Genomic DNA, 27491 nt, shown 5'->3' with positions numbered 1-27491 from the left:
CATACCACTTGATTAAGTGTGTCCCTCAGCCGCCTGACATTGACTTCGAAACGCTCCGGGCATTCGTAACACCTTCGGCCGACATTGTCGTGATTGCTCCGTACAGGCCCAATTCCTCCTGACTCACACGGCCTGTACAATGACCGGCTCACTTCCACGATTTCCACGTCAACTGGCCAACCCTCGCAGCTCGACGACTTCCAGCACCACTACCAGGGGACTCCGTCGAGCTTACTATCATTCGTCTACCTTGCACAACTTCACCTGATGCCATAGTTACCCCTCCTCCGGTCTCTCAACAGTACTCCGTAATGGAGGGAGAGGGGGGGGGGGGGCTATATGGCGTCAATAGACGATATCGATACATAAACAAACCATCTTTGCATTGTATTTCATCTCTGACTTCTTTGCTTCCCACCATGTTAAAGTTCAGTTCCATATGTGTTGTTCTGCCATGATGTGCAATAAAATATAGCTCTCAAAATGTTGGTGTATTCTCTGGAGAAAACCACCCTGAATCCACCACACATTAAAGAAAATACACTGTCTAATGAAAAGTATTTTAACATCCCTCTGGAAATCAGAACTGACCACTAGATGTCACAAGAGGCAGACCCCCCAATATAAAAGGAGGTGGGGAATATTGTGCTGCCAATAGAAAAGCAGTAATAGCAGAATAAGTTGGTGAGGAGAGCTCAATAATTTTGATCGTGAACTGGCCATTGGAAGTCACTGGAGTAGTAAATCCATTAGCAACCCTTCAACCCTTCTACAGCTGCACAAGTTGACTGTTAGTGATGTGGTTATGGAGTGAAAACATGAAGGAACAGTATAGCTAAACCACGATTAGACAGATCTCTTGTGCTGATGCACAGGGACCACTGAGCATTGCAGAGGATGGTTGTAAACAATCACATAAAACCAGTGGAAGAAATAACCTGAGTTCTGAAGTGCTACCTGCAGTCCAGTTTGCACGACAGCTGTATGTAGGGGGTTGTAAGGAATGGGGGTACAGTGGTCAAGCAACTCGTCATAAGCGACACATTTCTGTAGTTGAAGCTGAGCAGCACTTGTGTGATGCCCCCAGACAATGGATAACTGTATGTAATGACTTAGTGAAGAATCATGGCAAATCCTGTAGCAATCTGATGGGTGTGTTCGGGTTTGAAGAATTGCTGGAGAATACTAGGTGCAGTCATGTAATGCCAGAAGTGAAGTGCAGTGGTGGTGATGTTAGGATGCAGAAGTGTTCTCTGTGGCTAGGGTGTTTTACCCCTACTGCACTTAGGAAAATGGTAAATAATGAAGCACATTAACACATTTTACGGTATTGTGTACTGTTTACAGTGGAGGAACTGTTTGGAGATAACGGAGTGTATCAGTGCAGCAGTGCAATCTTTCATAAAGCAGCATCTTGAGGCAATGGTTTCTGGACAAGGACATTCCTGAGATGGACTGGCCAGCCCAGAGTCCTCACTTGAATCAAATGGGACATATTTGGGATGAAGTAGAAAGTTGACTTCACTACAGACCCCAGCATCCTACATTCCTACACTTCCTGCTTCCAGCTCTTAAGGAACTAAGGGCTCACATTCCTCCACAGATATTCAGACACAACATTCAAAGTGTCTCCAGTAGAGTTCATGTCATGATAAAAGCTTAGGGTGGACACAACCCACATTCTACTTCTGACAAGATAGATGTGCCATTTTAGTGAGCAAGTTGAAATACTTATCTGATACTTTATTTGGATGCACTTGCATTCATGAAGATATTAGAAAGAACAATATACTGTAATATAGTAATTTGATTTAAAGGGAGCAAAGATATTTAGGGCATTAACATTGTGTGTTAATACAGCAGGTAAGCAAGACAGAAACTACTTCATCACTGGCAAAATTAGTGTATTCTGTTTTAAAAATGGATTTGAAAAGTATATAATTGCCAGCATTTATTTGCTTCAAATGATCATTTCTATCACATTCCACAATACAACAGCATACTTACCAATAGAGCAGCCATTGCGTGGCAGGCAGGTATAATGAAAAAGGCCGGCTGGTGTGGCCGAGCAGTTCTAGGTGGTTCAGTCTGGATCCATGTGACCGCTACAGTTGCAGGTTCGAATCCTGCCTCGGGCATGGATGTGTGTGATGTCCTTAGGTTAGTTAGGTTTAAGTAGTTCTAAGTTCTAGAGGACTGATGACCTCAGATGTTGTCTCATAGTGCTCAGAGCCATTTGAACCGTATAATGAAAAATGGCAGCTATAAATTATTAGCTATCAGACCATCCCCTTCATCGATATATAAAAATCAAAACACACACACATTCACACATGCATAATTTACACAAACATGGCCACAGTTATCTCTGACTGCCCAGGCTCAACTGGAACTGTATTTGAGGTGAGCAGCAATTTTTTTGGAGTGAGCTGTGGCGGCACAGAAGAGGTGTGAGGCAGGGATAGGATGTATGTGAGAGAGAGGGGGGAGGAGGGGGGGAGGTTAGTGCTGTCTGTCGGGGTGTGCAGTGATGTTGTGGTGATAGTATGGTATGCGGCTAAGTGCAGTGTTGGAAGATTGTGACAAGGGGAGGGGGCAAAAGGGGAGACAAAAGAAGTAGAGGAAGAGAAAGGACTATTCAGGTGTGCTGATGGGATGGAAAGCATGAGGACAGGCAGGTGGAGGACAGAAACTGGTGATGCTTGAGGACTGATTGGTTATGGGAACAAAGGATATGTTGCAGGGAGTGTTCTCACTAGAATAATTCAGAATAACTGGTGTTTTGCCAATAACTGATGTTTTGTGGTAAGAAATCTTGTGGTACTGCTGCAAAGCAGTCACTGAAGCAAGCACATAGTGTTGGGCAGCATGTGCATCAACTGGATGGTACAGCTGCCTCTTGATGATTGTTCAGCAGTGGCCATTGATGCTGACAGCCAACTTGTTGGTAGTCCTGCCCATGTAAAATGTGGAAATTTCTTGTACTCTCTCTTCCTCAATCATCTCCTTTGCTCAGTTAGAAAGGAGGACATCTGTCATCACTCAAGATCACCCAGGACTTTCTCCATCAGGGTTTTGACTACCCTCCATCATACTCTGACACGAGACATATCCTACCTATACTCCCACAGGGGCATCCTACTGCCCACCCAACCTATTCAATAACCTTGTATTTTTCTGTTCCACCCTTGCTCAAAACCTCTTGCCTCATATCTGTGAAATAGATCTAGATGCAAGAGCAGCATGATACATCTTCCCACTGTCACCTACTCCTGTCCTGCCACAGACATTTCCTACATCCCACTAAGGTAGCTACCAACTTAGCAGCAACCACTATGCCACACTGTATGTGGGCATGGGCACCAACAAGCTACCTGTTCACATGCATCTACAGTTACATCTATACTCTGCAAACCACTGTTAAGTGCATGTTACAGGGCAGTTCCGTTCATGTATGGAGTTCAGGAAGAATGATTGTCTAAATGCCTTCAAGCATGCTGCAGTTAATCTAAACTTGTCCTTATCATCCCTACGGGAGCAATAAGCAGTGGGTGGTGGTAGTGCATTCCAACAATCATCATTCAAAGCTGGTTCTTGAAATTTTGTAAGTAGGCTTTGTCAGAATGTCTTACGTTAATCTTCAAGAGTCTGCCAGTTCAGTTTCCTTAGCATCCCAATGCCATTCTCCCATGGATTACACAAACTTGTGAGGCTCCACACTGCCCTTCTCTGTGTGTGTTCATTATCCTATTTGGTATGGTTCCTAGGCACCTGAGTGATATTCTAGGATGGGTCACACAAGTGATTTGTAAGCAATCTCATTTGTAGACTGACTGCTCTTCCCAGTATTCCACCATGAGCAGAAGTCTACCACTGATTTACCCATGACTGAGTCTATATGATCATTCCATTTCATATCCTTACAAAGTGTTACATCAGGGGTATTTTCATGAGTTGATTGTTTCCAACCATGCCGAACTCATCTATGGGTGTGTCATATATGTTTTGTAAGTGCACAGTTTCACATCCATAACCATTTAAAGCAAGTTGGCAATATCTGCACCACTTTGAAATCTTCTCAAGATTTGACTGAATATTTATGACTCTCCTTTAAGACAGTACTTCATTACAGATGACTGCATTACCTGCAACACTCTTTTACTATTAATATTGTCTACAACATCATTAATATATAACATGAACAACAAGGTTCCCAACTCACTTCTTTTTGGTGCACTTCTACACCTGTTGATTACTCTTCATCCTAGATAACTTGCTGTGCACTCAACAAAAAATCCTCAACCAAATCACAAGTTTTGCTTGACACCATATACAATCACACTTCTGATAAAAAGCATAGGTTTGGTACTGAGCCAAATGTCTTTTGGAAATCAAGCAATACTGCAGCTATGTGACTGCCTTGACCCAAAGCTTTTAGTAGATCATGTGAGAAAAGTGCAAGTTGCTTTTCACATAATCGATGTTTCTGGAATCCATCCTGTTTGGTATGGAGGTGGTCATTCTGTTTGAGGTACCTTATTATATTTGGGCTCAGAATATGTTCTAAGACTCTACAATGAGTCAATGTCAATGATATTGGATGGTAGTTTTGTTAATTGTTCTATTACCCTCTTATAAAAGTGTGCTATCAGTACTTTTTTCAGACTATGGAGTTTTGTTCAAGGGATCTGTAGTAGGTTATAGTTAAAAGAGGGGCTAACTCAACTGCAAATTCAGTTCAGAATCTGATGAGGATACCATCAGGCCTTAGACGAATGGATAAATAGCCACTGCCAAATCGTGGGTAGTAGACAGTTGGAGCATCCAGTTGCAGACCACAGTGCTCAGCCTTTGCCATTTAGATTCTTCCCACTAACATTAGCCTTATTGCTGTTGAAGAATATCAACACATCCAAACAAACTGAATTTCAGATTATTGTTGTTTGCAGAGTTTTATAACCCACTGCATAAATGTGTGGATGTAGACTTTCCCAGCACATACTACTGATGAAAAGCTTTGGGGTTTTGAAGCTGATTGTGTGACACTCATCAAAATGTGAGGCTATCTCACTACTGCCACCTGGCTAGAATCCTAATAGCTCTTCATCGCAATGCATTTATTAAGTGGAAAGTTGCACAGAGCATGTATTATTTGAATGAGGAATTCAATGTAGTCTCAAGGAGAATTGCAAAATCCATGTTCAGAATTATAGACCTATCTCACTTACATAAATTTATTGGGGTATTATGGAGCTTATACTGTGCTTGTGTATGATGACTTTTCTAGAGATTACGCATCTTTGGAGTGGGAATAAATATAGTTTCAGAAAGCACCAAATATGTGAAACTCTGCTTGCTCTTTGTAATTATGAAATACAGAAGTTCGTAGACAGTAAGGGTCAGGTTCATATCATATTTATTGACATCCAGAAGGTCTTTAATACAGCACTCAACAAGTGTTTAGTGATCAGTGATTTTGGAACCTATCACAACTTTCTAATACCTAGAAGTATCGATCATAAATAATTTAAGGTGGAATTGCCATATAAATCTATCAATGGGGAAGGGAAATACCACACATATTTATTAAATGAATCTTGAGGAGGAGGAGAAGGAGGAGGAGGAGGAGATTTGTGTACGACATCCTGTAGACATCAGGGTCATTGGAGACAGAGCAGAAGCTGAGATTAGGCAAGGACTGAGAAGGAAATTGGCCGTGTGCTTTCAAAGGAACCATCCTGGCACTTTCCTGAAGCAATTTAGAGAAATCCAAGATTACACATTTCAAAACAATTCGAGAAAAACATTACATGCCCAAACATACATCCTATGTAAATGACATGATGCTAAACTTTAAGGAATTCAGGCTCATACTGACAATACGAGAGAAGGAAGGTTGCTATTCACCATATAGCGGAGATGCTGAGTTGCGATAGGCACAATAAAAAGATTCACACAATCATAGCTTTTGGTCATTAAGGCCTTTGTTAGCAGTAGACACACATACACACACACACACACACACACACACACACACACACACACACACTTATGCAAGTGCAACTTGCACACACATCTGCAGTCTCAGAGAGTTGAAACTACACTGCGAGCAGCAGCACCAGTGCATGATGGGAGTGGTGACTGGGTAGGGATAAGGAGGAGGCTGGGGCAGGGAGAGGGAGGGATAGTAAGGTGGGAGTGGCGGACAGTGAAGTGTTGCAGTTTAGACGGAGGGCAGGGGAGAAGGTGCGGATGGGGGAGGGGGTAAGTAGTGGAAAGGAGAGAAATAAAAGAAAAAAGAAATTAAAAGACTGGTTGTGGCGGTGAAATGATAGCTGTGCAGTGCTGGAATGGGAACACAGAGGGGGCTGGATGGGCGAGGACAGTGACTAACAAATATTGAGGCCAGGAGGGTTACAGGAATGTAGGATGTATTGCAGGGAAAGTTCCCACCTGCACAATTCAGAAAAGGAAGGTGGGAAGGATCCATATGGCACAGGCTGTGAAGCAGTCATTGAGATGAGGGGTATCATGTTTGGCAGCGTGTTCAGCTACAGCGTGGTCCACTTGTTTCTTGGTCACAGTTTGTCGGTGGCTGTTCATGTGGACAGACAGTTTGTTGGTAGTCTTGCCTACATAGAATGCAGCACAGTGGTTGCTGCTAACCTTTTAAATCCCATGACTGGTTTCACAGGTAGCCCTGCCTTTGATGGGATAGATGATGTTAGTGACTGGACTGGAGTACGTGGTGGTACATGTCTTGCAGCTAGGTCTATTGCAGGGGTATGGGCCATGAGGTAAGGGATTGGGAGCAGGGATTGTGTATGGGTGGATGAGTATATTGTGTAGGTTTCGTGGATGGCAGAACACCATGGTAGGAGGGGTGGGAAGGATAGTAGGTAGGACATTTCTCATTTCAGGGCATGAAGAGAGGTAATTGAAACCCTGGCGGAGAATATAATTCAGTTGCTCCAGTCCCAGATGGTACTGAGGTATGAGGGGAATGCTCTTTTGTGGCCAGACTGTGGGACTTTAGGAGGTGGTGGGAGACTAGAAAGATAAGGCAAGGGAGATTTGTTTTAGTACAAAGATGAGAGGATAATTACGGTCAGTGAAGGCTTCAGTGAGACCGTTGGTATATTTAGAGACGGACTGCTCGTCACTGCAGATGAGATGACCATGGGTGACTAGGCTGTACAGAAGGGACTTCTTGATATGAAACGGGTGGCAGCTGTCGAAATGGAGGTATTACTGGTGGTTAGTAGGTTTGATACAGACGGAGGTACTGATGTAGCCATCTCTGAGGTGGAGGTCAACATTTAGGAAAGTGGCTTTTTGGGTGGAGTAGGACCAGCTGAAGAAAATGGGGGAGGAGTTGTTGAGGTCCTGGAGGAATGTGAATAAGGTGTCCTCACCTTCAATCCAGACAGCAAAGATGTCATCAGTGAATCTGAACCAGGTGATGGGTTTAGGATTCTGGGTTTTTAAGAAGGATTCCTCTATATGGCCCACGAATAGGTTAGCATAGGATGGTGCCATGTGGGTGCCCATAGCCATACTGCAGATTTGTTTGTAGGTAATGCCTTCAAAGGAGAAGTAATTGTGGGTGAGGATATAGTTGGTCATGGAGACTAAGAAGGAGGTTGTTGGTTTGGAGTCCATAGGGCATCTGGGAAGGTAGTGTTCAATAGCAGTAAGGCCATGGGCATTAGGAATGTTAGTGTACAGGGAGATGGCATCAATATAGACAAGCAGGGCACCGTGTGGTAAAGAGAAAGGAACTGTGGAGAGTCGGTCGAGGAAATGGTTGGTATCTTTTATATAGCAGGATAGGTTCCGGGTAATAGGTTGAAGGTGTTGGTCTATGAGAGCACAGATTCTCTCAGTGGGGGCATAGTAACCGGCCACAATGGGGTTTCCTGGGTGGTTGGATTTATGGACTTTAGCAAGCATGTGGGAAGGTGGGAGTGCAGGTAGTGGTAGGGATAAGTAGAGAGATGGACTCTGGGGAGAGGTTCTAGGATGGGCCTAAGGATTTGGGTAGTGACTGGAGATCCTTCTGGACTGCTGGAATGGGATCACTGTGGCACGGTTTGTAGGCGGAAGTATCCTCCTGCCAGGTAATCCTTGCAGTGAAAAACTACGGTGGTGGAGCCTTTGTCTGCAGATAGGATTATAAGATCGGGATCAGTCTTTAGGTGGTGGACTGCAATTCTTTCTGTGGATGTAAGGTTAGTATGCATGTTGAGGGATCTGGGGAGTGATGATGAGGCAAAGTTTGAGGATAAGAAATTCTGGAAAGTTAACAGAGAATGGTTTGGAGGCAGTGGGGGTGGATCATGGTTGGATGGAGGAGTGAACTGAGTTAGGCAGGGTTCAATATTGGTCTTTGGTTGAGTCTGATTGATTGGGTTGGATGCGAAAGAGTGTTTCCACTGTAGGGACCGGGAGAGGGGGGGGTGAAGGTCTTTAACTACTGTATTTACTTGAATCTAAGCCGCACTCGAATCTAAGCCGCACCCGAAAAAAGAGACTCGAAATCAAGGAACAAAAATTTTCCCCAATCTAAGCCGCATCTTAAATTTGAGATTCGAAATTCAAGGGGAGAGAAAAGTTTTAGGCCGCACCTCCAAATCGAAACAAAGTTGGTCACTTTAATATGAGACACAATTTAGGTCGAATGAATGACAATACAGCTACAGTAGTTCGGTTCGAGACATAAGCTTAGCAGTTAAGCTTTACCAGGTAGCCATTGCTATGAGTCAGGCGCTCCGTCCGTATTTATACCGGTACCCTTCCTTTTTCACGTGCTTCATCTGGTTTGAATTGATTGCTTATTTTTCTTTGATCTGATAAATGCCGTTCTCTTTGTTATAGGTGTTTATGTCACTCTAAGCTGAAGATGCATTACTGTACTGTGTCATGCATTGTTTGGCGTATTCTGATAATGAGTATGTACAGCCTATCGCCGCTCGCGGCATGGCTTGCTTTTGTGCGAGCTACCGCCGCTTACAATTAAAAAAAGGGGGGGAGGGAGAGAGAGAGAGGAATCATCTCATTAGCGAAACAATGGCAAGAGACTGCTATTTGTTGTTACCAACGAGTTAAATAACTTGTTGGTTGTTACTTACACTGCTGCTTTCTTTGATAATGATCAACAAGAACCAAATAATAGACTGCTTATGATAGAAGATGTTCTGAACTAGAGTTTAGCAAAAATTTTTCTCTGTTTGAAAATCTTTGCAGACACCTCTTTAGTACATAACATTCTGCACAGAAATTAGAGTCATCTTAGATTTAAAAATCTAACCAATTGCCGTGCTTCATTTCTGACTGTATCACTATTACGCATAAGAATATAAACATAACATGATATATATATTCTTCCACGTTTGCTGTTGTCTCACTCTAGTTTCGTAGTTTATTAGGCAGACAGAATTTAAATGAGATAGCAGCAAACACGAACGAATACGTGGCAAAATGTTTATATTCGTATTATTCTTATGGTGAAGAGAATAATGCATGTGATTCACAATTCATAAATGTTCCTATTAGCAACCATCTCTTCTCACAGTTAGGAAAAAATTCAGAACGTAGAGTTGGCCATATTGACAAACATCCCTAACAGTCTTGCCAGTCGGATTTTCATAGTACATTGAAACGCTGCAACATTCGAAGATGAACAATACGCAATTTGTATTTACTTCGATGGATAATGTATGAAAATGCAGTGGTCGAAACTCAGGGCGGAGGAAAAAAAGCTCGTCTTCCACCATTTTTTTTTAAATTTATTTACTGATGCAGAGGTTTTTGCACCAGTATTTATCTTTGTCCCTGCAAAGCATGCCTGTGTAGCGTTACATATATTCTACTGCAGAAGTTAGTTGTGGCGGCACCTACCAACATTTTTCAGAACTTCTGCTTACTTTGCACATGATTCTAAGCCGCAGGCGGTTTTTTGGATTACAAAAACCGGAAAAAAAGTGCGGCTTAGATTCGAGTAAATACGGTAGATCTGCATGGTAGAATTTGGGAGTGGGGCAAAAGGTGAGGCTTTGGAAAGGACTGATATTTCTGTGGGACTAGGCTTCTGGAGGAAAGGTTCATGACTGTGTTGTGGGTCTGTTTAGGTTTTGAGTTCTGTGTGGTGGTGGGAGGGAGTTTTGGAGGGTGGGGTAAGTGTAATAGGTCTGCGAGACAGGGTTTGTCAGCTATGAGGGGGCGTGGGGGAGGTGTAGAAGTGATGGACAGTGGTACTCAGAGGCAGGAGTACGAAGTGAGCAGCATAGAGAACTTTTTGAGGTGGCATTGTGCATGTTGCTCAAGTTCCTACAGGGCAAGTGTTTCAATATGTGTTATGGGTTCCAGGAATTTGGGATTACATAGCAGGAGAATTTTGCAGATGGAGAGAAGGTACTGCAAGGAGGATTGGGCTTGTTTGATTTAGTTTTGCAGGACTATGTTGGTGTGGGCTAAGGATTGGCAGAATCTGAACAGGCCTATCACGACTCAGTATCTCCACTATACGGTGAGTAGCAACTTCCTTTCTCTCATATAGTTACATTCCATCCAGGCTCGTATTGAGGAATACTGAAAGGCTTTCAACCTGCACACCATCAATAAATGAAAGTGGGAAAATGATTCTGGTGCAAAATGTACTCTCTGACACACACTGTGTGGCATGAGGATATAAGGGGAGAGGAAGGTTAAAATACGAATAATGTAATACATGGGAAAATGTCAGTCACTCCCCAATATTAAGAAAGATACTTTCAAACTACACAGGAGGAGAAACTTCATTTGCTCTGTTGTGTTCTGACAATAAGTAAAAAAGCATCAGTTTCTTATTATCTTCAGTAAATGAAAGTAACCTGTCAGATGCAGCTTTTCAGAGTAGAAGCTCTTTCCTCTTGCGTGACCTTTTGTCATATTTCACAGCTTTAAACAATGGCAAATACAGGGTGGAACAACAACAGTATCTCTCTCTCTCTCTCACACACACACACACACACACGCACACACACACACACACACACAGACCACTGTTCTGGTGGTCACTGAGGCCGGACTCAGGCCTCGGTGGACAGACATAGTGGTTTTTTTTTGTGTGTGTGTGTGTGTGTGTGTGTGTGTGTGTGTGTTTTAGGAGCCCTGTTCACAGCCTTAAAGGCATTTTAAACAAAGCCAAGTAGAATGCTATCATAAAATCAAATAACACGAGAAAGTGTAAGGCATTAATGAGTTATTCAAAAGAGATGAAAGTAAAACAAAGGTGATTGCTAGCAGCTTTCCTGAAAACCATTACTCATCACTGCCACAGTGTTGCACATTCATAATGGATGAGAGTTTTTATTTTTGAACAGTCCCTTAATTTTTACTGTTATAACTGATCTGCTTCAGTATATGACTAATAGGTAAACCAGATGCAATAGATAAACATTTTGTGTCACTGTTGTACTAGACTGGACTATCCTGTAGTGTTATTTTATTTCCTTTTCTGTTGTATGATTATGGTTGTCAGTTGAATTTTTCTACATCGTGTTCATGCCTAATCACCTGTGTTGGGGATGTTCCTTTCATCCTATTGGTGCTGTAAAGTTTTATCACTTGAAAAGTTACTAATACTTCATACTTACTGAACTAAGGTAATTAATGTTGATGAAATCATCATCATAATCTCATTTTAGCTGTGTATATATGATCTCACATTAAGTATTGGTAGCTAGAATGTAAGGCTGATTGAAAAGAAAAAAAAAGGAGGATGAGTTGGTTTGCCTGACACTTTCTTAATATTATACACTATGTAATCCTACATATTATGTAAGCATAAGGATGTATATTATAAGCATATGTATCACATACATAAATTTCTTGTTTGCAGGTTTTCATCATAAAACTTATAGATGAGAACTTTCAACTGTGGATACATGGTGGTAATTTATGCCTACTGCTCTCATATTTGTACAGATTTGACACAAGTTAAGTCTAACTTTTTTTCACAAAGAAGCTCATTACAAATTTTAACAATGTAGGAAAAGACAGATTACTACTTACGATAAAGAAGACACACAAAGTTACAAACTGGCACAATTAAAATACACTTATGTATAGCCTTTGGCCACAGCCTCTATCAATAAAAGACACACACACACACATACACACACACACACACACACACACACACACACACACACACACACCATTCACACATGAGTGCCAATTCCAGTGTCTTGACCTCCTGTGGCCGAAAGGTAAATGTAAATGTCTTAATTGTGCCTGTCTGTAACTTGAAATGTCTTCTTTCTGGTCAGTAGCAATCTGTCTTTTCCTACATTGCGGCTGTTCCCATCTACAGTTCCCATTGTTTCATTACAAAATTTTAGTATTTTAACTAGGTGTCTGTAACATTTTAGTATTAGTAAAAAAATAGGGGGGATGGGCACTGTTGGATATCATACACGTTGAAGTTATGGCATTGTTGCTGTTGTTGTTGTGGTCTTCAGTCCTGAGACTGGTTTGATGCAGCTCTCCATGCTACTCTATCCTGTGCAAGCTTCTTTATCTCCCAGTACCTACTGAAATCTACAGCCTTCTCAATCTGCTTAGTGTATTCATGTCTTGGTCTCCCTCTACAATTTTTACCCTCCACACTGCCCTCCAATACTAAATTGGCAATCCCTTGATGCCTCAGAATATGCCCTACCAACTAATCTCTTCTTTTAGTCAAGTTGTGCCACAAATTTCTATTCTCCCCAATTCTATTTAGTACCTCCTTATTAGTTAGGTGATCTACTCATCTAATCTTCAGCAATCTTCTGTAGCCCCACATTTCGAAAGCTTCTATTCTCTTCTTGTCTAAATTATTTATCATCCATGTTCACTTCCATACATGGCTCCACTCCATACAAATACTTTCAGAAATGACTTCCTGACACTTAAATCTATACTCAATTTTAACAAATTTATCTTTTTCAGAAACCCTTTCTTTGCCATTGCCAGTTTACATTTTATATCTTCTCTACTTCAACCATCATCAGTTATTTTGCTCCCCAAATAGCAAAACTCCTTTACTACTTCAAGTGTCTTATTTCCTAATCTAATTCCCGCAGCATCACCCGATTTAATTCGACTACATTCCATTATCCTCATTTTGCTTTTGTTGATGTTCATCTTATATCCTCCTTTCAAGACACTGTCCATTCCGTTCAGCTGCTCTTCCAGGTCCTTTGCTGTCTCTGACAGAATTACAACGTCATCGGCGAACCTCAAAATTTTTATTTCTTCTACATGGATTTTAATTCAAACTCTGAATTTTTCTTTTGTTTCCTTTACTGCTTGCTCAAAGTACAGATTGAATAACTTTGGGGATAGGCTACAACCCTGTCTCACTCCCTTCCCAACCACTGCCTCCCTTTCATGCCCTTCGACTCTTATAACTGCCATCTGGTTTCTGTACAAATTGTAAATAGCCTTTGCTCCCTATATTTTATCCCTACCACCTTCAGAATTTGAAAGAGAATATTCCAGTCAACATTGTGAAAAGCTTTCTCTATGTCTACAAATGCTAGAAACATAGGTTTGCCTTTCCTTAATCTATTTTCTAAGATAAGTCGTAGGGTCAGTATTGCCTCACGTGTTCTTATGAAGAGAGGAAAACTACAATGTCATTAATCTTCAAGTTATGAGATTTGTAATTTAAGTTCTTAATTAATAATGTATATTTACATCAAAATTAAAATGTTGGTTTTGTGTAAAGTAAGGTCATTTGATATTTATCAGAAAAAATTTTGATAGCGTATATAATGAATTGATTTTAACAACTTTTTGGCTGAATATCTGAGTGTTAGATCTGCAGTCACAACATACACCAATGAAACCATCAGCTAGCCACATGAAACATTCCTGACTTCAGCTTGACAGTTAAAATATATGGCATGAGAGACTAAAAAACTTTTTACGAGTTGGTAATCTGTTCATTAAGCTAACCATCTGGCCACACAATGCTCTCAATCCATGTAATAAAAGAAGAGACACGTGTATAGACTCCTGGTGAATCTTTTCCAGCACAGTAATTCCCAAATGATGTCACTGCAATAACATGATGAAAATGTTGTCTTCCTATTTTGAAGGACATCTGAAGTGGTCCACCAGAATCACCCTGTAAAATTAAAATTGATAAAAAATTTATCATAGTAATGGAATAATGATTCAAGAGAAAAATTTTGGGATGCATTTAGTGTTAAGAAATTGAATTGGTTTTGGTGTTATTGAAAAAAGGCTTGGTAACTTACTTGGAAATGTTAAGATGCAAAACAAAGGATCTAATACAGTGAAACCATCTTTTCTATTTCAGGGAAAATACAGCTGAACTTTATGAACAAAGAGGGCAGTGAATTCTGTATATAGCAATTTTCACTCTAAACAATAAAGACAGCTAACTTTTAGTTGAATACTTTGAACAGCTACTGAACAACTTTGAACCATAAAACAATTTTGCAGCATAATGCATATAACAGGACTTTAATATCAATATCACATAAAGTCAAAATCAACATACTGATGGAAAGGCACAATGATAGAGACTGCTAAAATATTGAAGCTAGTACCCCGAGACAGTGGACACGTATGTCCAAGTTGTGTTTGTGTGTGTTTTGCATTGCAGAAGGAGGACTTTTCTGAAAGCTTTTTGGTTTAACGGTCTGTTTCGATGTGCCTGTTTGCAACTAAACACCTCCTATGTTTGGTGAGTAGCAATCTAATCTTTCCATATTATTGTTATTTCACTCTGGACTTTCCATTGTCAGACTGGTCCTCCCCCGGTAGCTGAGTGGTCAATGTGACAGAATGTCAATCCTAAGGGCCCGGTTTTGATTCCAGGATGGGCCGGAGATTTTCTCCACTCAGGGACTGGGTGTTGTGTTGTCCTGCTCATCATCAGTTTTCATTAATTATTAAGGTACATCAGTTCTACCAGATACGCACGAGCTCCGTCCCTTGGCAGTAGTGTTATTAAATGGACAAGTAGAGCCCAAAATTAATGACTGTCAGACTATTTTTAAAAATGGATGAGGTTATGTGGAAAAAATCAGGAATCTGAAAGCATTACTGAAGGACAGAAATAATACATAGCAGTATTTTTTTACATTATGAAAGCTTTTGGTATTTGTAATAGGTGTGTTCTTTATGAAATCCATACAGGTATATAAAAGAGTACTAAGGTACTGATGCTAATAAAATGCATTGTGTCACAAGCATCATTGCAAGAGTTTTATTCATGAGTGAGATTTTGGGATCACTTGAAATGAAAATAAGACTGAAATGATAGTGTGGTCTACCTACATTGCCTTAGAATAGTTTCCTCATTAAAGCCATCAAAGACTGGAGAAAAAACACGTGAAAAATAAGGAATTATGGGCTACATTACAGGTTGCAAGTAACAGAACATTCCTGCCAGTTGATTATTATTCATTGGCAATGAGGTATAATTGTCAAAATGTGCTGGAAAGTTCATTGTAAGTTCATTCAGTGGCATCGAATTGTTAATTAATTCTTTGAATGTCGATTTTAATCCTTGTGTGAAAAATGTACGAAGTGAAACCTACAACACTCTTAAAGAAACCGTTAATGAAACTCATAGTGCTCCAATATCTGCTATAGTTGCGTGGAACTCATTTGAAGCCATTGCACAAGAGAAACGCCGACAAATGAAATTATTGAGAGAAGATGAAACAAAACCAAAAGTTTGTATCTTTGCAGACAGCCATGGATGAGATTTAGCCACTATTCTTATGAATATGCAATCTAAATATTCCGTTACTGACACAGTAAAACCCAGGGGCCCTTTCCAGCAAATAATTAAAGATTTAAACCCTCAACCAAACAATGTTTGTGTAATTATTGCTGGAGCTAATGATGTATGTAAAAATGAGTCGAAAAATGCAATCACAGCTTGCAAAATGCACTGGAAAGAATCTCGCCAAGAAAAACAGTTGTTGTTAGCATCACACACAGACATGACCTAATAAACAGCTCATGTTTAAATAATGAAATCAAATTCACAAACAGAATGTTTCAAAAGGTATAAAAGCATTCAAGGACGTGGAGTTTTTGGACAGTAATTCCAAAGAGAGAAACCAGTTTACTCGACATGGAACGCACAGGAACTGGCTAGGAAAACATGTACTTGCTAAAGCACTATTAGCAGAAACATTCAAACTATTTGAAAACACCACTCCTCCAATCACACTAAAAGCACCTGGACCCACTGAAACTGTGCCATTGGAAGAAATACAGACAGTGTCATCAAAATACTCGTGCAAAATTAATGAAACAGTTTTAGGGAAGCCTTCATATGCAGCAGCACCTGTATGTGAATCAACACAAACAGGTCTTCTATATAAAAGCAAGACAGCACCAGCAGTTACAACTCAAGTGGGAAGAGTTAGTCCACTACCAACTTCTGATGGAGCAGCAGCATTTAAGGAGGAAGAATGGTCATCAGTAGCAGAAACAGCAACACCAACCTCCACGGGATCAAGTGTACCAGCTGACAGGGTAGAAACCTCACCAACAGTAGATCCACCCTCTATGGCAAAAAGGAGCACAATAGTGACTACAACTGCTCCACATAGGATGTGCCTGAGATTAAGAAAGTCCTCAGCTGCAAATGGGGATTTTTTATGGTACTGGGGCAGAAGGAGGAAGGTTCCAATCAGAATGTAAGTAATGCAGTTAATTACAACAAATGTGGGGGTTACCAGCACAACAGCTCCCCATTCCCTGCAGAAAACTGTTCCTGTAATACTAGTATGTCAAAAGAAATAAAGTTAGACCGATTTATTGCAAATATTGATGAACCAACAGGCGCAAATTGTGCTCATATTCTCTGTCTGACAGAACACCATGTCACTTTTGGCATCAAAATGCTGAATATTCCAAACTATGTATTAGCTACCTCATTTTGTAGAAAGCATATGAGCAAAGGAGGGACAGCTATTTATGTGAAAAACAGCCTGTCATTTAATACAATACTCGTAGAGAAATAATGTGTAGAGAAACACTTTGAGGCATGTGTCACAGGAGTAGTAGAAGCCAACAAGAAATTGGCAATCATAGCAGTACACAGGGCTCCATCTGGTAATTTTAAAGTATTCATGAAACAATTAGATTCTGTGCTATTGTATCTCACAAAGCAATATAGGAACATTATAGTGACTGGAGATTTTAATATAGACTTCCTCGGAAGCTCATCTTCTAAGACAGAGTTTGCAAATTTAATGCATACCTACAATTTTGTCTCCGCTGTCAGTTTTCCCACAAGAACTACTGCCACTTCCAGCACTCTAATAGACAATATCTTTGTAGATATGAGTAGAACTCATTACATCAAAGTTGAAAAAGTCATAAATGGTGTCTCTGATCATGACAGGCAAGTACTCACAATTAACAATTTTAATATAAATCAGAGCAAAGCTGGTGCACAGTGCAAAAACCGTTAGAAACATGGATGAGGAAAATATCCAAAACTTGAAATTATGCATTTGGGAGACTGACTGTAGGTATGTTTATCTTGCGAATGATTCTAATACAAAATATAATGTATTTATTGATTGGCGACTCCATGGAGTGTCCTGTGCACCACGACCAGATAATGGGTATACTTGGAAGGAGAGACAGCATTGGTCGTATTTTTTTGTTTTATTAACCGCAAAATCGATTTTCGGTCACTTAGTGACCATCTTCAGTGCTGTAATATATAATTTAAATTGGTAGGCACTGGTGTCAACAAGCTTACAGCGATCACATAAACTGTAAGCTTGTTGACACCAGTGCCTACCAATTTAAATTATATATTACAGCACTGAAGATGGTCACTAAGTGACCAAAAATTGATTTTGCGGTTAATAAAACAAAAAAATATGACCAATGCTGTCTCTCCATCCAAGTATAATGTATTTACTTGTTAATTATCAGGTATATTTGAAAGTGTCTTTCCAAAAAAGGTCTGCAGACTACAGAACAGTCAATCAAACAAATAACCATGCCTCACCAAGGGCATAAAAATATCATGCCAGAGAAAAAGAGAACTGTATATAATATCCAGACAATCCAATTATCCCCGCCATATGAACTGTTATAGGACATACTGTAAAATTTCAACTAAACTCATTAAAAAAAATCTAAAAGTATGTGCATAGAATCTTAAACTAATTATTCAAATAAAAAATCAGAACGATTTGGAATGTAATAAAGAGGGAAACAGGTACTGCACCATCTGACAATGTAAAAACTGCTGTCCTAAAAATTAAGAATTTGCGAATAACTGATAGTAAACAGATAGGAGACACATTTAACAACCACTTTCTAACTGTCACTTCTAAAATAGGTTGCAATGGTGACCTAAGGGTAGCTGCAGATATTCTGAAACTTAACCTCCCACAAAGTTTTAATGATATAAACATACCACGCATAACTGTTAATGAAATAACAAAAATAATTCATTCATTGAAAAGTAAAGGATCTTCAGGTATAGATAACATGTCTAGTAAACTGCTGAAAACCTGCAGTAATGATGTAAGGGTAGTACTTACTCACATTTGCAACATATCTCTTTATGAGGAAGTTGTTCCAGAGAGAATGAAATATGCCATTGTGAGACCTCGTTTCAAGTCTGGTGATGCTACAGATGTCAAAAATTATCGTCCTGTCCCTCTCTTAACAACGCTTTCAAAGGTTCTTGAAAAGGCAGTGTATAACAGGATTGTTGCACATCTTGATAAACATAATGTTATTAACCATAGACAGTTTGGTTTTGAAAAAAGGATTTCCACAGAGCGCGCCACATACTCACTCACAAATGATGGCTTGAAGTCTATTAATAGCAAGAAGTTACCAGTTAGTGTCTTCTGTGATCTTTCCAAGGCCTTTCATTGTGTAAACCACAAGATACCCTTGGGAAAGGCCTATCATTATGGAATCAAAGGGCCTATAGGTAACTGGCTAAAATCACATCTCGAAAACAGGAAACAAAAGGCTGCAACAGAGGATCTTCTGATCTAGTGGGTTCTGAATGGGGCAAAATACAGCATACAGCATGGAGTTCCCCAGGGATCTGTCCTTGGACCCCTGCTGCTTTTAATATATGTTAATGATTTACCCCTATCCACTATCCCTAACAAATACAAATGATGCATATAACACATTTTCTTCCATTTTCATGGGATATTTTGAAATGTATTTTCCAAAAAAGCTGTCAAAAATCAGGTCACATGGCAATACAAAGCCAAGTTCTTGGATCACAGCTGGCATCAAAACTTCCTGTGGAACTCTAAAGAGACTAATTTCTAAAATGAAAACATCCACAGACTCACAATTCATAAAATATGTCAGGAATTACAAGAGGGTATATAGAAAAGTAATTGCTAAAGCAAAATTCATGAGTAATGATAGTTTTATAAGACAGTCTGAAAACAAATCAAAAGCCTTATGGGGTATTGTGAAGACTGAAACGGGGAAGAGCTGCGAAAACCAGGACATTAGCCTCAAAAATTTTAAAAATGTCAATATTAATTAACAAGATTTGCCAAATTATATTAACAATTATTTCACAAATGCAACAACTTCATTAAGCTTAAAATTTACAAACAAAGAAAAACCTGAATATCCAAAAACAGCTTGCAGGATGAGGGTAGAGCCAACAAATGAGGGTGAAGTGTTGAAAGTGATACAAAGCTTGAAACCCAAAATGTCGGCTGGCATAGATGCGGTGCCTGTGTCACTCATAACAAGGACAGCACCACAAATCGCAAAGCCCTTTGCACACATAGGCAATTTATCATTCAGTGAAGGAGCTTTTCCAGAAAGGCTGAAAATTTCAAAAGTGAAGCCATTATTTAAAAAAGGTGACAAGTATAAGGTAGAAAACTATCGCCCAATATATCTCCTCCCAGCATTTTCAAAAATAATAGAAAAACTGATGAAGCACCGAATCAACAAATATCTAAATGACCATAATTTACTAAACAGAAATCAGCATGGCTTCCAAGCATGTAAAAATACCAAAACAGCAGTAATGTGCTACACTGAACAAATAATCAAAAATCTAGAAAAAGATTATAGTGTAGTAGGAGTAAATTTAGACCTCTCCAAAGCTTTTGACACTGTGAACCAGGACATTCTTTTAGAAAAATTAGAAGTGTTGGGTATGCATGGGATAGGAAAAAAATGGTTTGAATCATACCTAAAAAACAGAACACTGGTTGTAGGACTGACATCATCTTACTCCAACCACAAAATAAATTCAGTATTAGAGGCAAAAAATGTAGAAGTTGGAGTACCACAAGGCAGCGTTCTAGGGCCCATATTGTGTTTGTCTATATAAATGATTTTCACACCTCAGATGATGCAGCCAAAGCAATAATATTTGCCAATGATACTAGTGTGATAATAAGTACACCAAAGCAATTGCTACTAACAATTACTGATGAAGTACTAAATTACATCCACTCTTGGCTCAATGCATTGTTATACCTTTGCATAAAAAGGGGGACAGATCTGATGTCAACAATTACCGTCCAATCTCCCTTCTAACAGCTTCATCCAAAATCTTTGAGAAAGTAATGTATTCAAGAGTAGCTTCACATATCTGTAAAAATGAAGTACTAATAAAATGTCAGTTTGGTTTCCAGAAAGGTTTTTCAACAGAAAATACCATATATGCTTTCACTAATCAAATTTTGAATGATCTGAATAACCGAACACCACCCATTTGGATTTTTTGTGATCTCTCAAAGGCTTTTGATTGTGTAAATCATGAAATTCTGCTATACAAGCTCAAATATTGTGGCATGAGTGGGACAGTGCACAAATGGTTCAATTCGTACCTAACTGGACGAGAGCAGAAAGTTGAAATAAGCAGTTCTCATAATATGGAAAGATCAGCTCATTCCTCAAACTGGGGAACTATCAAGAATGGGGTTCCACAAGGGTCAGTCTTGGGTCCTTTGTTGTTCTTAATATATATTAATTACTTGCCATTCTATATTCATGAAGAGGCAAAGTTAGTTCTCTTTGCTGATGATACAAGTATAGTAATCACACCTGATAAACAAGAATTAACTGATGAAATTATCAATACTGTCTTTCAGAAAATTACTAAGTGGTTCCTTGTAAACGGACTCTCACTGAATTTTGATAAGACACAGTACATACAGTTCCGTACAGTGAATGATATGACACCATTAATAAATATAGACCTTAATCAGAAGCCTATAGCTAAGGTAGAATATTCCAAATTTTTAGGTGAGTCCATTGATGAGAGATTAAATTGGAAGAAACACATTGATGATCTGCTGAAATGTTTCAGTTCAGCTACTTATGCAATAAGGGTCATTGCAAATTTTGGTGATAAACATCTTAGTAAATTAGCTTGCTACACCTATTTTCACTCATTGCTTTCATATCGTATCGTATTTTGGGGTAATTCATCACTGAGGAATAAAGTATTTATTGCACAAAAGCATGTAATCAGAATAATAGCTGGAGTCCACCCAAGATCATCCTGCAGACATTTATTTAAGGATCTAGGGATATTCACAGTAGCTTCTCAGTATATATACTCTCATATGAAATTTGTTATTAACAACCAAACCCAATTCAAAAGTAATAGCAGTGTGCATAACTACAATACTAGGAGAAAGGATGATCTTCACTATTCAAGATTAAATCTAACTTTGGCTCAGAAAGGGGTGAATTATACTGCCACTAAAGTCTTTGGTCACTTACCAAATAGTATCAAAAGTCTGGCAGATGACCAACAAGTATTTAAGAAGAAATTAAAAGAACTTCTGAATGACAACTCCTTCTACTCCATAGAGGAATTTTTAGATATAAATTAAGAAAAAAAAACACAAAAAAATTATTAAAAAATAAAAAAACACACAAAAAATAAAAAAGTTGTTATATTAACTTAAGTATGTTGTTAAATTAACTTAATTATGTCATGTATTGGAAAATTTGACTCGTTTCACATCATTACGAAATATCATATTCATGATCCATGGAACTAGTATTAATCTAATCTAATCTAAGGTTGACATTGAATGTAAATAAAACAAATTATATGCAGTTTGGGAAAAGATGTCAAAATGTAAATCTCGATCTGGTATGGGGTGACAAAGCCTTGCTGGGGATTCATGTGGACGAAAACTTAAATTTTAATGACCACATAATAAAACTTGCACAGAAACTTAATTCAGCCTGTTATGCCCTCAGAATTATTGCAAATGTTTGTACCTCAGAGGGTGCCAGAATGGCATATTTCGGCTATTTTCAATCTCTTGCCACATACTGAATAATATTTTGGGGTTCCACAACAGGGCGCCTAAAACAAATTTTTTTGTTGCAGAAGAGGGCCATCCGAATAATAACTCACAGTCATCCACAGACACACTGCAAACCCATATTCAAAAAGCTTAGAATACTTACTATACCATCATTATACATATACAAATGTGTATTGTATGTCAGGACCCACATTGCAGATTTTCAGACAAATGCCGACTTTCATAACTACAATACCCATAATAGCGCAGCACTCCGTACTCAGCGAACAAAAAGAGCGAATACACAAAGGCATGTGAGCCATATCGGTACAAAACTGTACAACGCACTGCCAGTCAACATCAGGCAATTAGAAGATGATAACAAATTTAAAAAATTTCTAGTAGAACAATGTTTTTATTCTGTAAATGACTATGTAGGTCAATAAATTTTTTCTGATGATATTTATAAAGGCAAAATGGAAAATACTCAATCTGCACCTAATCATTCATTACCTAACCATTCATTACATTTACATACTTAAAGGACAGCTGTTGTGTGATGTAAATATATACTTAAGCAGTGTTGTGTACATAATGACTTGCCGTTTAGGGAGGACAAAACTAAAGCCTTATGAAAAATAGACTATGCATTTAAAGTAACAATTAGGGATGTATATAGGCCATATTAATTTCGTATTATTATTATTAACTTAATTGTATTATTTTGTTTTGTACTTTTTTACGTATATATTGTTTGTGTCCCATTTCTCTGAAATGGCTTACATGTACCCTTGACAACATCCATACAATATTTATTGTCGATGGATGGATAAGTAAAATAAATAAATAAATAAATTGGTAAAAATTGTGAATTCCCAATGTTTGCTGATGATACAAAGCATTGTAGTGGATGGTAAGTCTACTGCTGATCTGGAGACTGATGTTAATGATATACTCAGAGAAGTTACAGCTTGGTTTTCAATTAATTCTCTTTCAGTAAATGTTAAAAAAACTAATTTTATACAGTTCCACTCAAAAAATAAAACTCCAGAAAATATAGTAATTGCTCGTGACAACCAGGAACTAGAACAGGTGCATTCCACTAAATTCTTAGGGGTTCACATTAACAGTAGGCTCAACTGGGAACAGCATGTGTCCCTTACTCTAAAAATGATTTCATCAGCAACTTTTGCTTTAAGAATCATTACTCATTTTGTGGACATCAACATTTTAACTCATTAATGAGTTATGGAATAATCTTCTGGGATAATTCACCAACCTCAAAAAAAATCTTAACTGCTCAGAAGAGAACAGTCAGAATCATGTGTGGGGTTCCTCCATGAACCTCATGTAAAAAACTTTTCACATAGTTAGAAATATTGACTACAACTTGTCAGTACATATACTCTCTGATGAATGTTGTTAATCAAGACTATGCTCAGTATGAAACAAATTGTTCATACCATAACTACAATACTAGAGGTACAGATGATCTACATGTCGAATGAAAAAATACATCACTTGTACAGAAGGGAGTAAAGTATGCTGCTATGAAGACTTTTAATGCATTGCCTAATTATATTAAATTTACAAGAGAAAATGAAATGCAGTTCAAAGGTAAATTAAAAAAATACCTGCTTGGCCACCCTCTGTACTCCTTGGATGAATTCTTTCCCAGAAATAATGCACTCCCTTAATAATAGATGTATTTAGTCTCTTTGTTATTAGATGGATGATACGATATTATGTTAATATTATAGTGTTAATGTTATAGTTATAATGTTATAGTGTGAATTGCTATACTAGTTAAATTACAGTTTGTAAATGAGAAAAAGTGACACTTATTAATATCTATATCATTGTATTATATAACTATTCTGTAGCATTAATTGTATTTGTACAACTGTATTGACATGTTCCACATCCAGGTGAATGACTCGCATGTACGGATCCATGGAATACGTGTACCAAATTAAAAAAAATAAAAATAAAATAAAACCACTTAATAAGTAGTAAGATACATGTATATGGCAGAATACTAAGTAGTAGACAAGAGTAAAGCATCAACTCCGTTGGAGACATCTCAAGAATTGGCAATAGTAAACAATCATCATTTAGCAACATTCTGAACAGAAAAGGCAACTCATATGAAGCATGGTTTATTATTGTTAAAAAAATACTGCACTGTAATACAATTACAGAACTTTAAGGAAAAAAATGAACACTGTTGGCCATTAAAATTACAACACCAGGAAGGGCAGGAAATATTGATATTTTACTTACTGTGCATGTACAGTATAGTAGTGTGAATATATGATTGAATTTGTAGGTGATTTGAGGGTACAGAGTGTATAAAATTTAGTATATAGACCTGCCACATCTGGTAGAAACAGTGGCTGCAACCTGAATAGAAAAAGAGTCAAATTCAATTTAGATGACAGATATAGCTTTGTCATTCCACGCTGTTTCAACTTTATGTCACACATTATCAATCTTAGTGGCTGACAAATAGTGGCATGCCCATCTCTTGGTAACTTGTGACCAAACTTTTCAGTGGGTACATCTACTTGTATATCTATATCTACTTGATTATTCTGCAATTCACAGTTACAGGCCTAGCAGAGGGTTTTTCAAACCACTTTCAAGCTATTTCACTATCATTCCACTCTCAAACAGCATATGGGAAAAATTAACATTTACATCATTCCACATGAGCTCTGATTTGTCTTATTTAATTATGATGACCATTTCTTGCTCTACAGGTGGGTGCCAACAAAGGAATTTCACACACTGAGGAGTAAGTTAGTGACTGAAATTTCATGAGGAGATCCTGCTGCAACAACAGATGACTTTGTTTTAATGATCTTCACCCCAATTTGCATATCATTTCCATGACACTCTCTCCATTTTTTGTGATAATACAAAATTAGCTGCTCTTCTTTGGACTTTTTCAATATCCTCCATCAGTCCAAACTGATGTGGATCCACAACACATGGCAGTACTCCAGAAGGTGGTGGACAAGTGTAGGGTAATTAAAGTCTGGCGTAGACCTGCCAATGAATCACAGTTTTTGGTTTGCTTTCTTCACAACGTTATTTGTGTGATCATTTCAATTTAAGTTATTCAGAATTATAATCATGGAGTATTTAGATTTGTGTGACTGAAATGTAATGGAATCCTTTTAGTACTCATGTGAATGACATTTCATTATTTAGAGTCAATTGCCACTTTTTGCACTGTATGCACATCTCAGATATCATTCTGCAGTTGGTTCTGATCACCTGATGACCATTATAGATGGTAATGACACCATCATATGCAAACAGTCTAAGAAAGCAGCTCATATTGTCTCCCAAATCCTAGATCAGGAGGAGCAGAGGGCCTATAACACTTCCGTAGGGAACAACACACATTACTTCAGTTTTTCTTTTTTTCTATTGAGCGCTGTAAATTGTGGCCTTTCTGACAGGAAATCCTGAATCCAGTCTCACAACTGAGATGACACTCCACAGACAAGCAGTTTGATTAGAAATCACTTGTGTCAAAAGCCTTTTGGAAATCTAAAAATATGAAATCCAATAGGCATCCCCTGGTGATTTTACTATAAATCATAAAGGGCATATCACGAAATGTCAATGTCAGATTGCAAATGTTTTTAATGAGTACTTTTCTTCCATTGGAAAATCTGTCAATGACCATTTTAAGAATCTTCAGCATAGAAATAAGGGCATTCCAATCAAACAAAGCATATACTTGCCCCCAACCAATAGCAAGAAGTCAAAAACATAGTAATGTCATTAAAAAATACAAAATCAGCAGGCTATGATGGATTGTCTATCAGTACACTGAAGAGGTGAATAGACAACATATCTGATGCCATGGCCACAGCAGTAAATTATGTAATTGCATCAGGTTGTTTCCCAGATAGTCTAAAGATAGCACAAGTAACCCTGATTTACAAGAAAGGTGATAAATCTAAAAATGAAAACTACTGCCCCATCTCACTCTTACATGTATTTTCTAAGCTAGTTGAGAAAGTTATGTATACTAGACTAATGACATTCCTGAGTCAACACAATTTAATATTTGAAAATCAGAATGGCTTTATGAAAAACAACTAAACTTCAGTAGCAGCAGCACAATTAATAGACAAAATAATAACGGCCATAGAGAACAAGGATTATGTAACTGGAGTGTTCCTTGATCTAGAAAAAGCATTTGATTGTGTCAACATCACCATATTACTTGACAGGCTGTGGAACCTGGGTATCAGAGGAACTGGCTATGAGCTAATAAAATCGTATGTGAGCAATAGAAAACAATTTGTCTTGCTTAAAACAAACAGTGGATCCCAAAAATCTAAAATTACTGATATAAAATATGGAGTGCCTCAACGTTCTGTCTTGGGACCCCTTCTTTTCTTGATTTATGTTAATGATATACAGTTTGTTCTCCTAACTGTACAAAAATATTGTATGCAGATGATACATCAATAGTGTGTAAACACAAAGACTATGTGAGTCTGGAGGTGTTGTGCAACAGTGTAACTAACGAAATAGTCAAGTATTTTAATGAAAGCCATCTAAATGTAAGTGCATCAAAGACTGCAATGATGGAATTTAACGCATGGAAACAAATAGAATTTGACATGAAATTATCCATAGGAAATGACATTGTAAAAAAGGAAAAATGGACAAAGTTCTTGGGAATTACAATCCAGGACAGCCTCAAATGGGACATGCATATCGATTCCTTAGCATGTAAGCTGCTGAAGAATGTGTTTGCTATAAATATGATTAGCAAATATTGTAAGGACATGTGTGTACTAAAAACTGCTTATCATGCCCTATTCTCATCAAATTTAAACTATGCTGTAGAAATATGGGGTGCAACAATTCAAGCCAACCTAAGCACATTATTAATACCACAGAAAAAAATTATCAGTATCATTTGTGGTGCCAAACCTCCAGAATCATGTCGGAATCTGTTCCCAAAATTAGGTGTTCTTACCATTATAGGTGTATACACATTGAAAGTTATATTGCTTGTGAAAACAATAACTCCAAATTTCAACTGTGACATGCACCAGTGTGATACAAGGCAAAAGTTCAGATACAATGTAAATAGCCACAGAACAGCTTTATATGAAAAAAAAAAAAAAAATGCAC

The 27491-nt window shown here is 38.3% G+C and overlaps 1 protein-coding gene across 1 annotated transcript in view; it reads right to left on the bottom strand.

Moving 5' to 3' along the window:
- Window positions 1–13745: 13745 nt before the first annotated feature.
- Window positions 13746–27491, bottom strand: part of LOC124776800 (serine protease snake-like) — a 388660-nt gene continuing 374914 nt past the window's right edge. The window contains exon 10 of the mRNA XM_047251945.1: window positions 13746–14158. Coding sequence (XP_047107901.1) covers window positions 13982–14158 — 177 coding nt within the window. The 3' untranslated portion in view covers window positions 13746–13981. The remainder of the gene's footprint in view (window positions 14159–27491) is intronic.

The sequence above is a fragment of the Schistocerca piceifrons genome, chromosome 2, assembly GCF_021461385.2.
Source record: "Schistocerca piceifrons isolate TAMUIC-IGC-003096 chromosome 2, iqSchPice1.1, whole genome shotgun sequence".
In the NCBI taxonomy this organism is placed as follows: domain Eukaryota; kingdom Metazoa; phylum Arthropoda; class Insecta; order Orthoptera; family Acrididae; genus Schistocerca; species Schistocerca piceifrons.
This window is presented reverse-complemented; position numbering and strand designations above follow the sequence as displayed.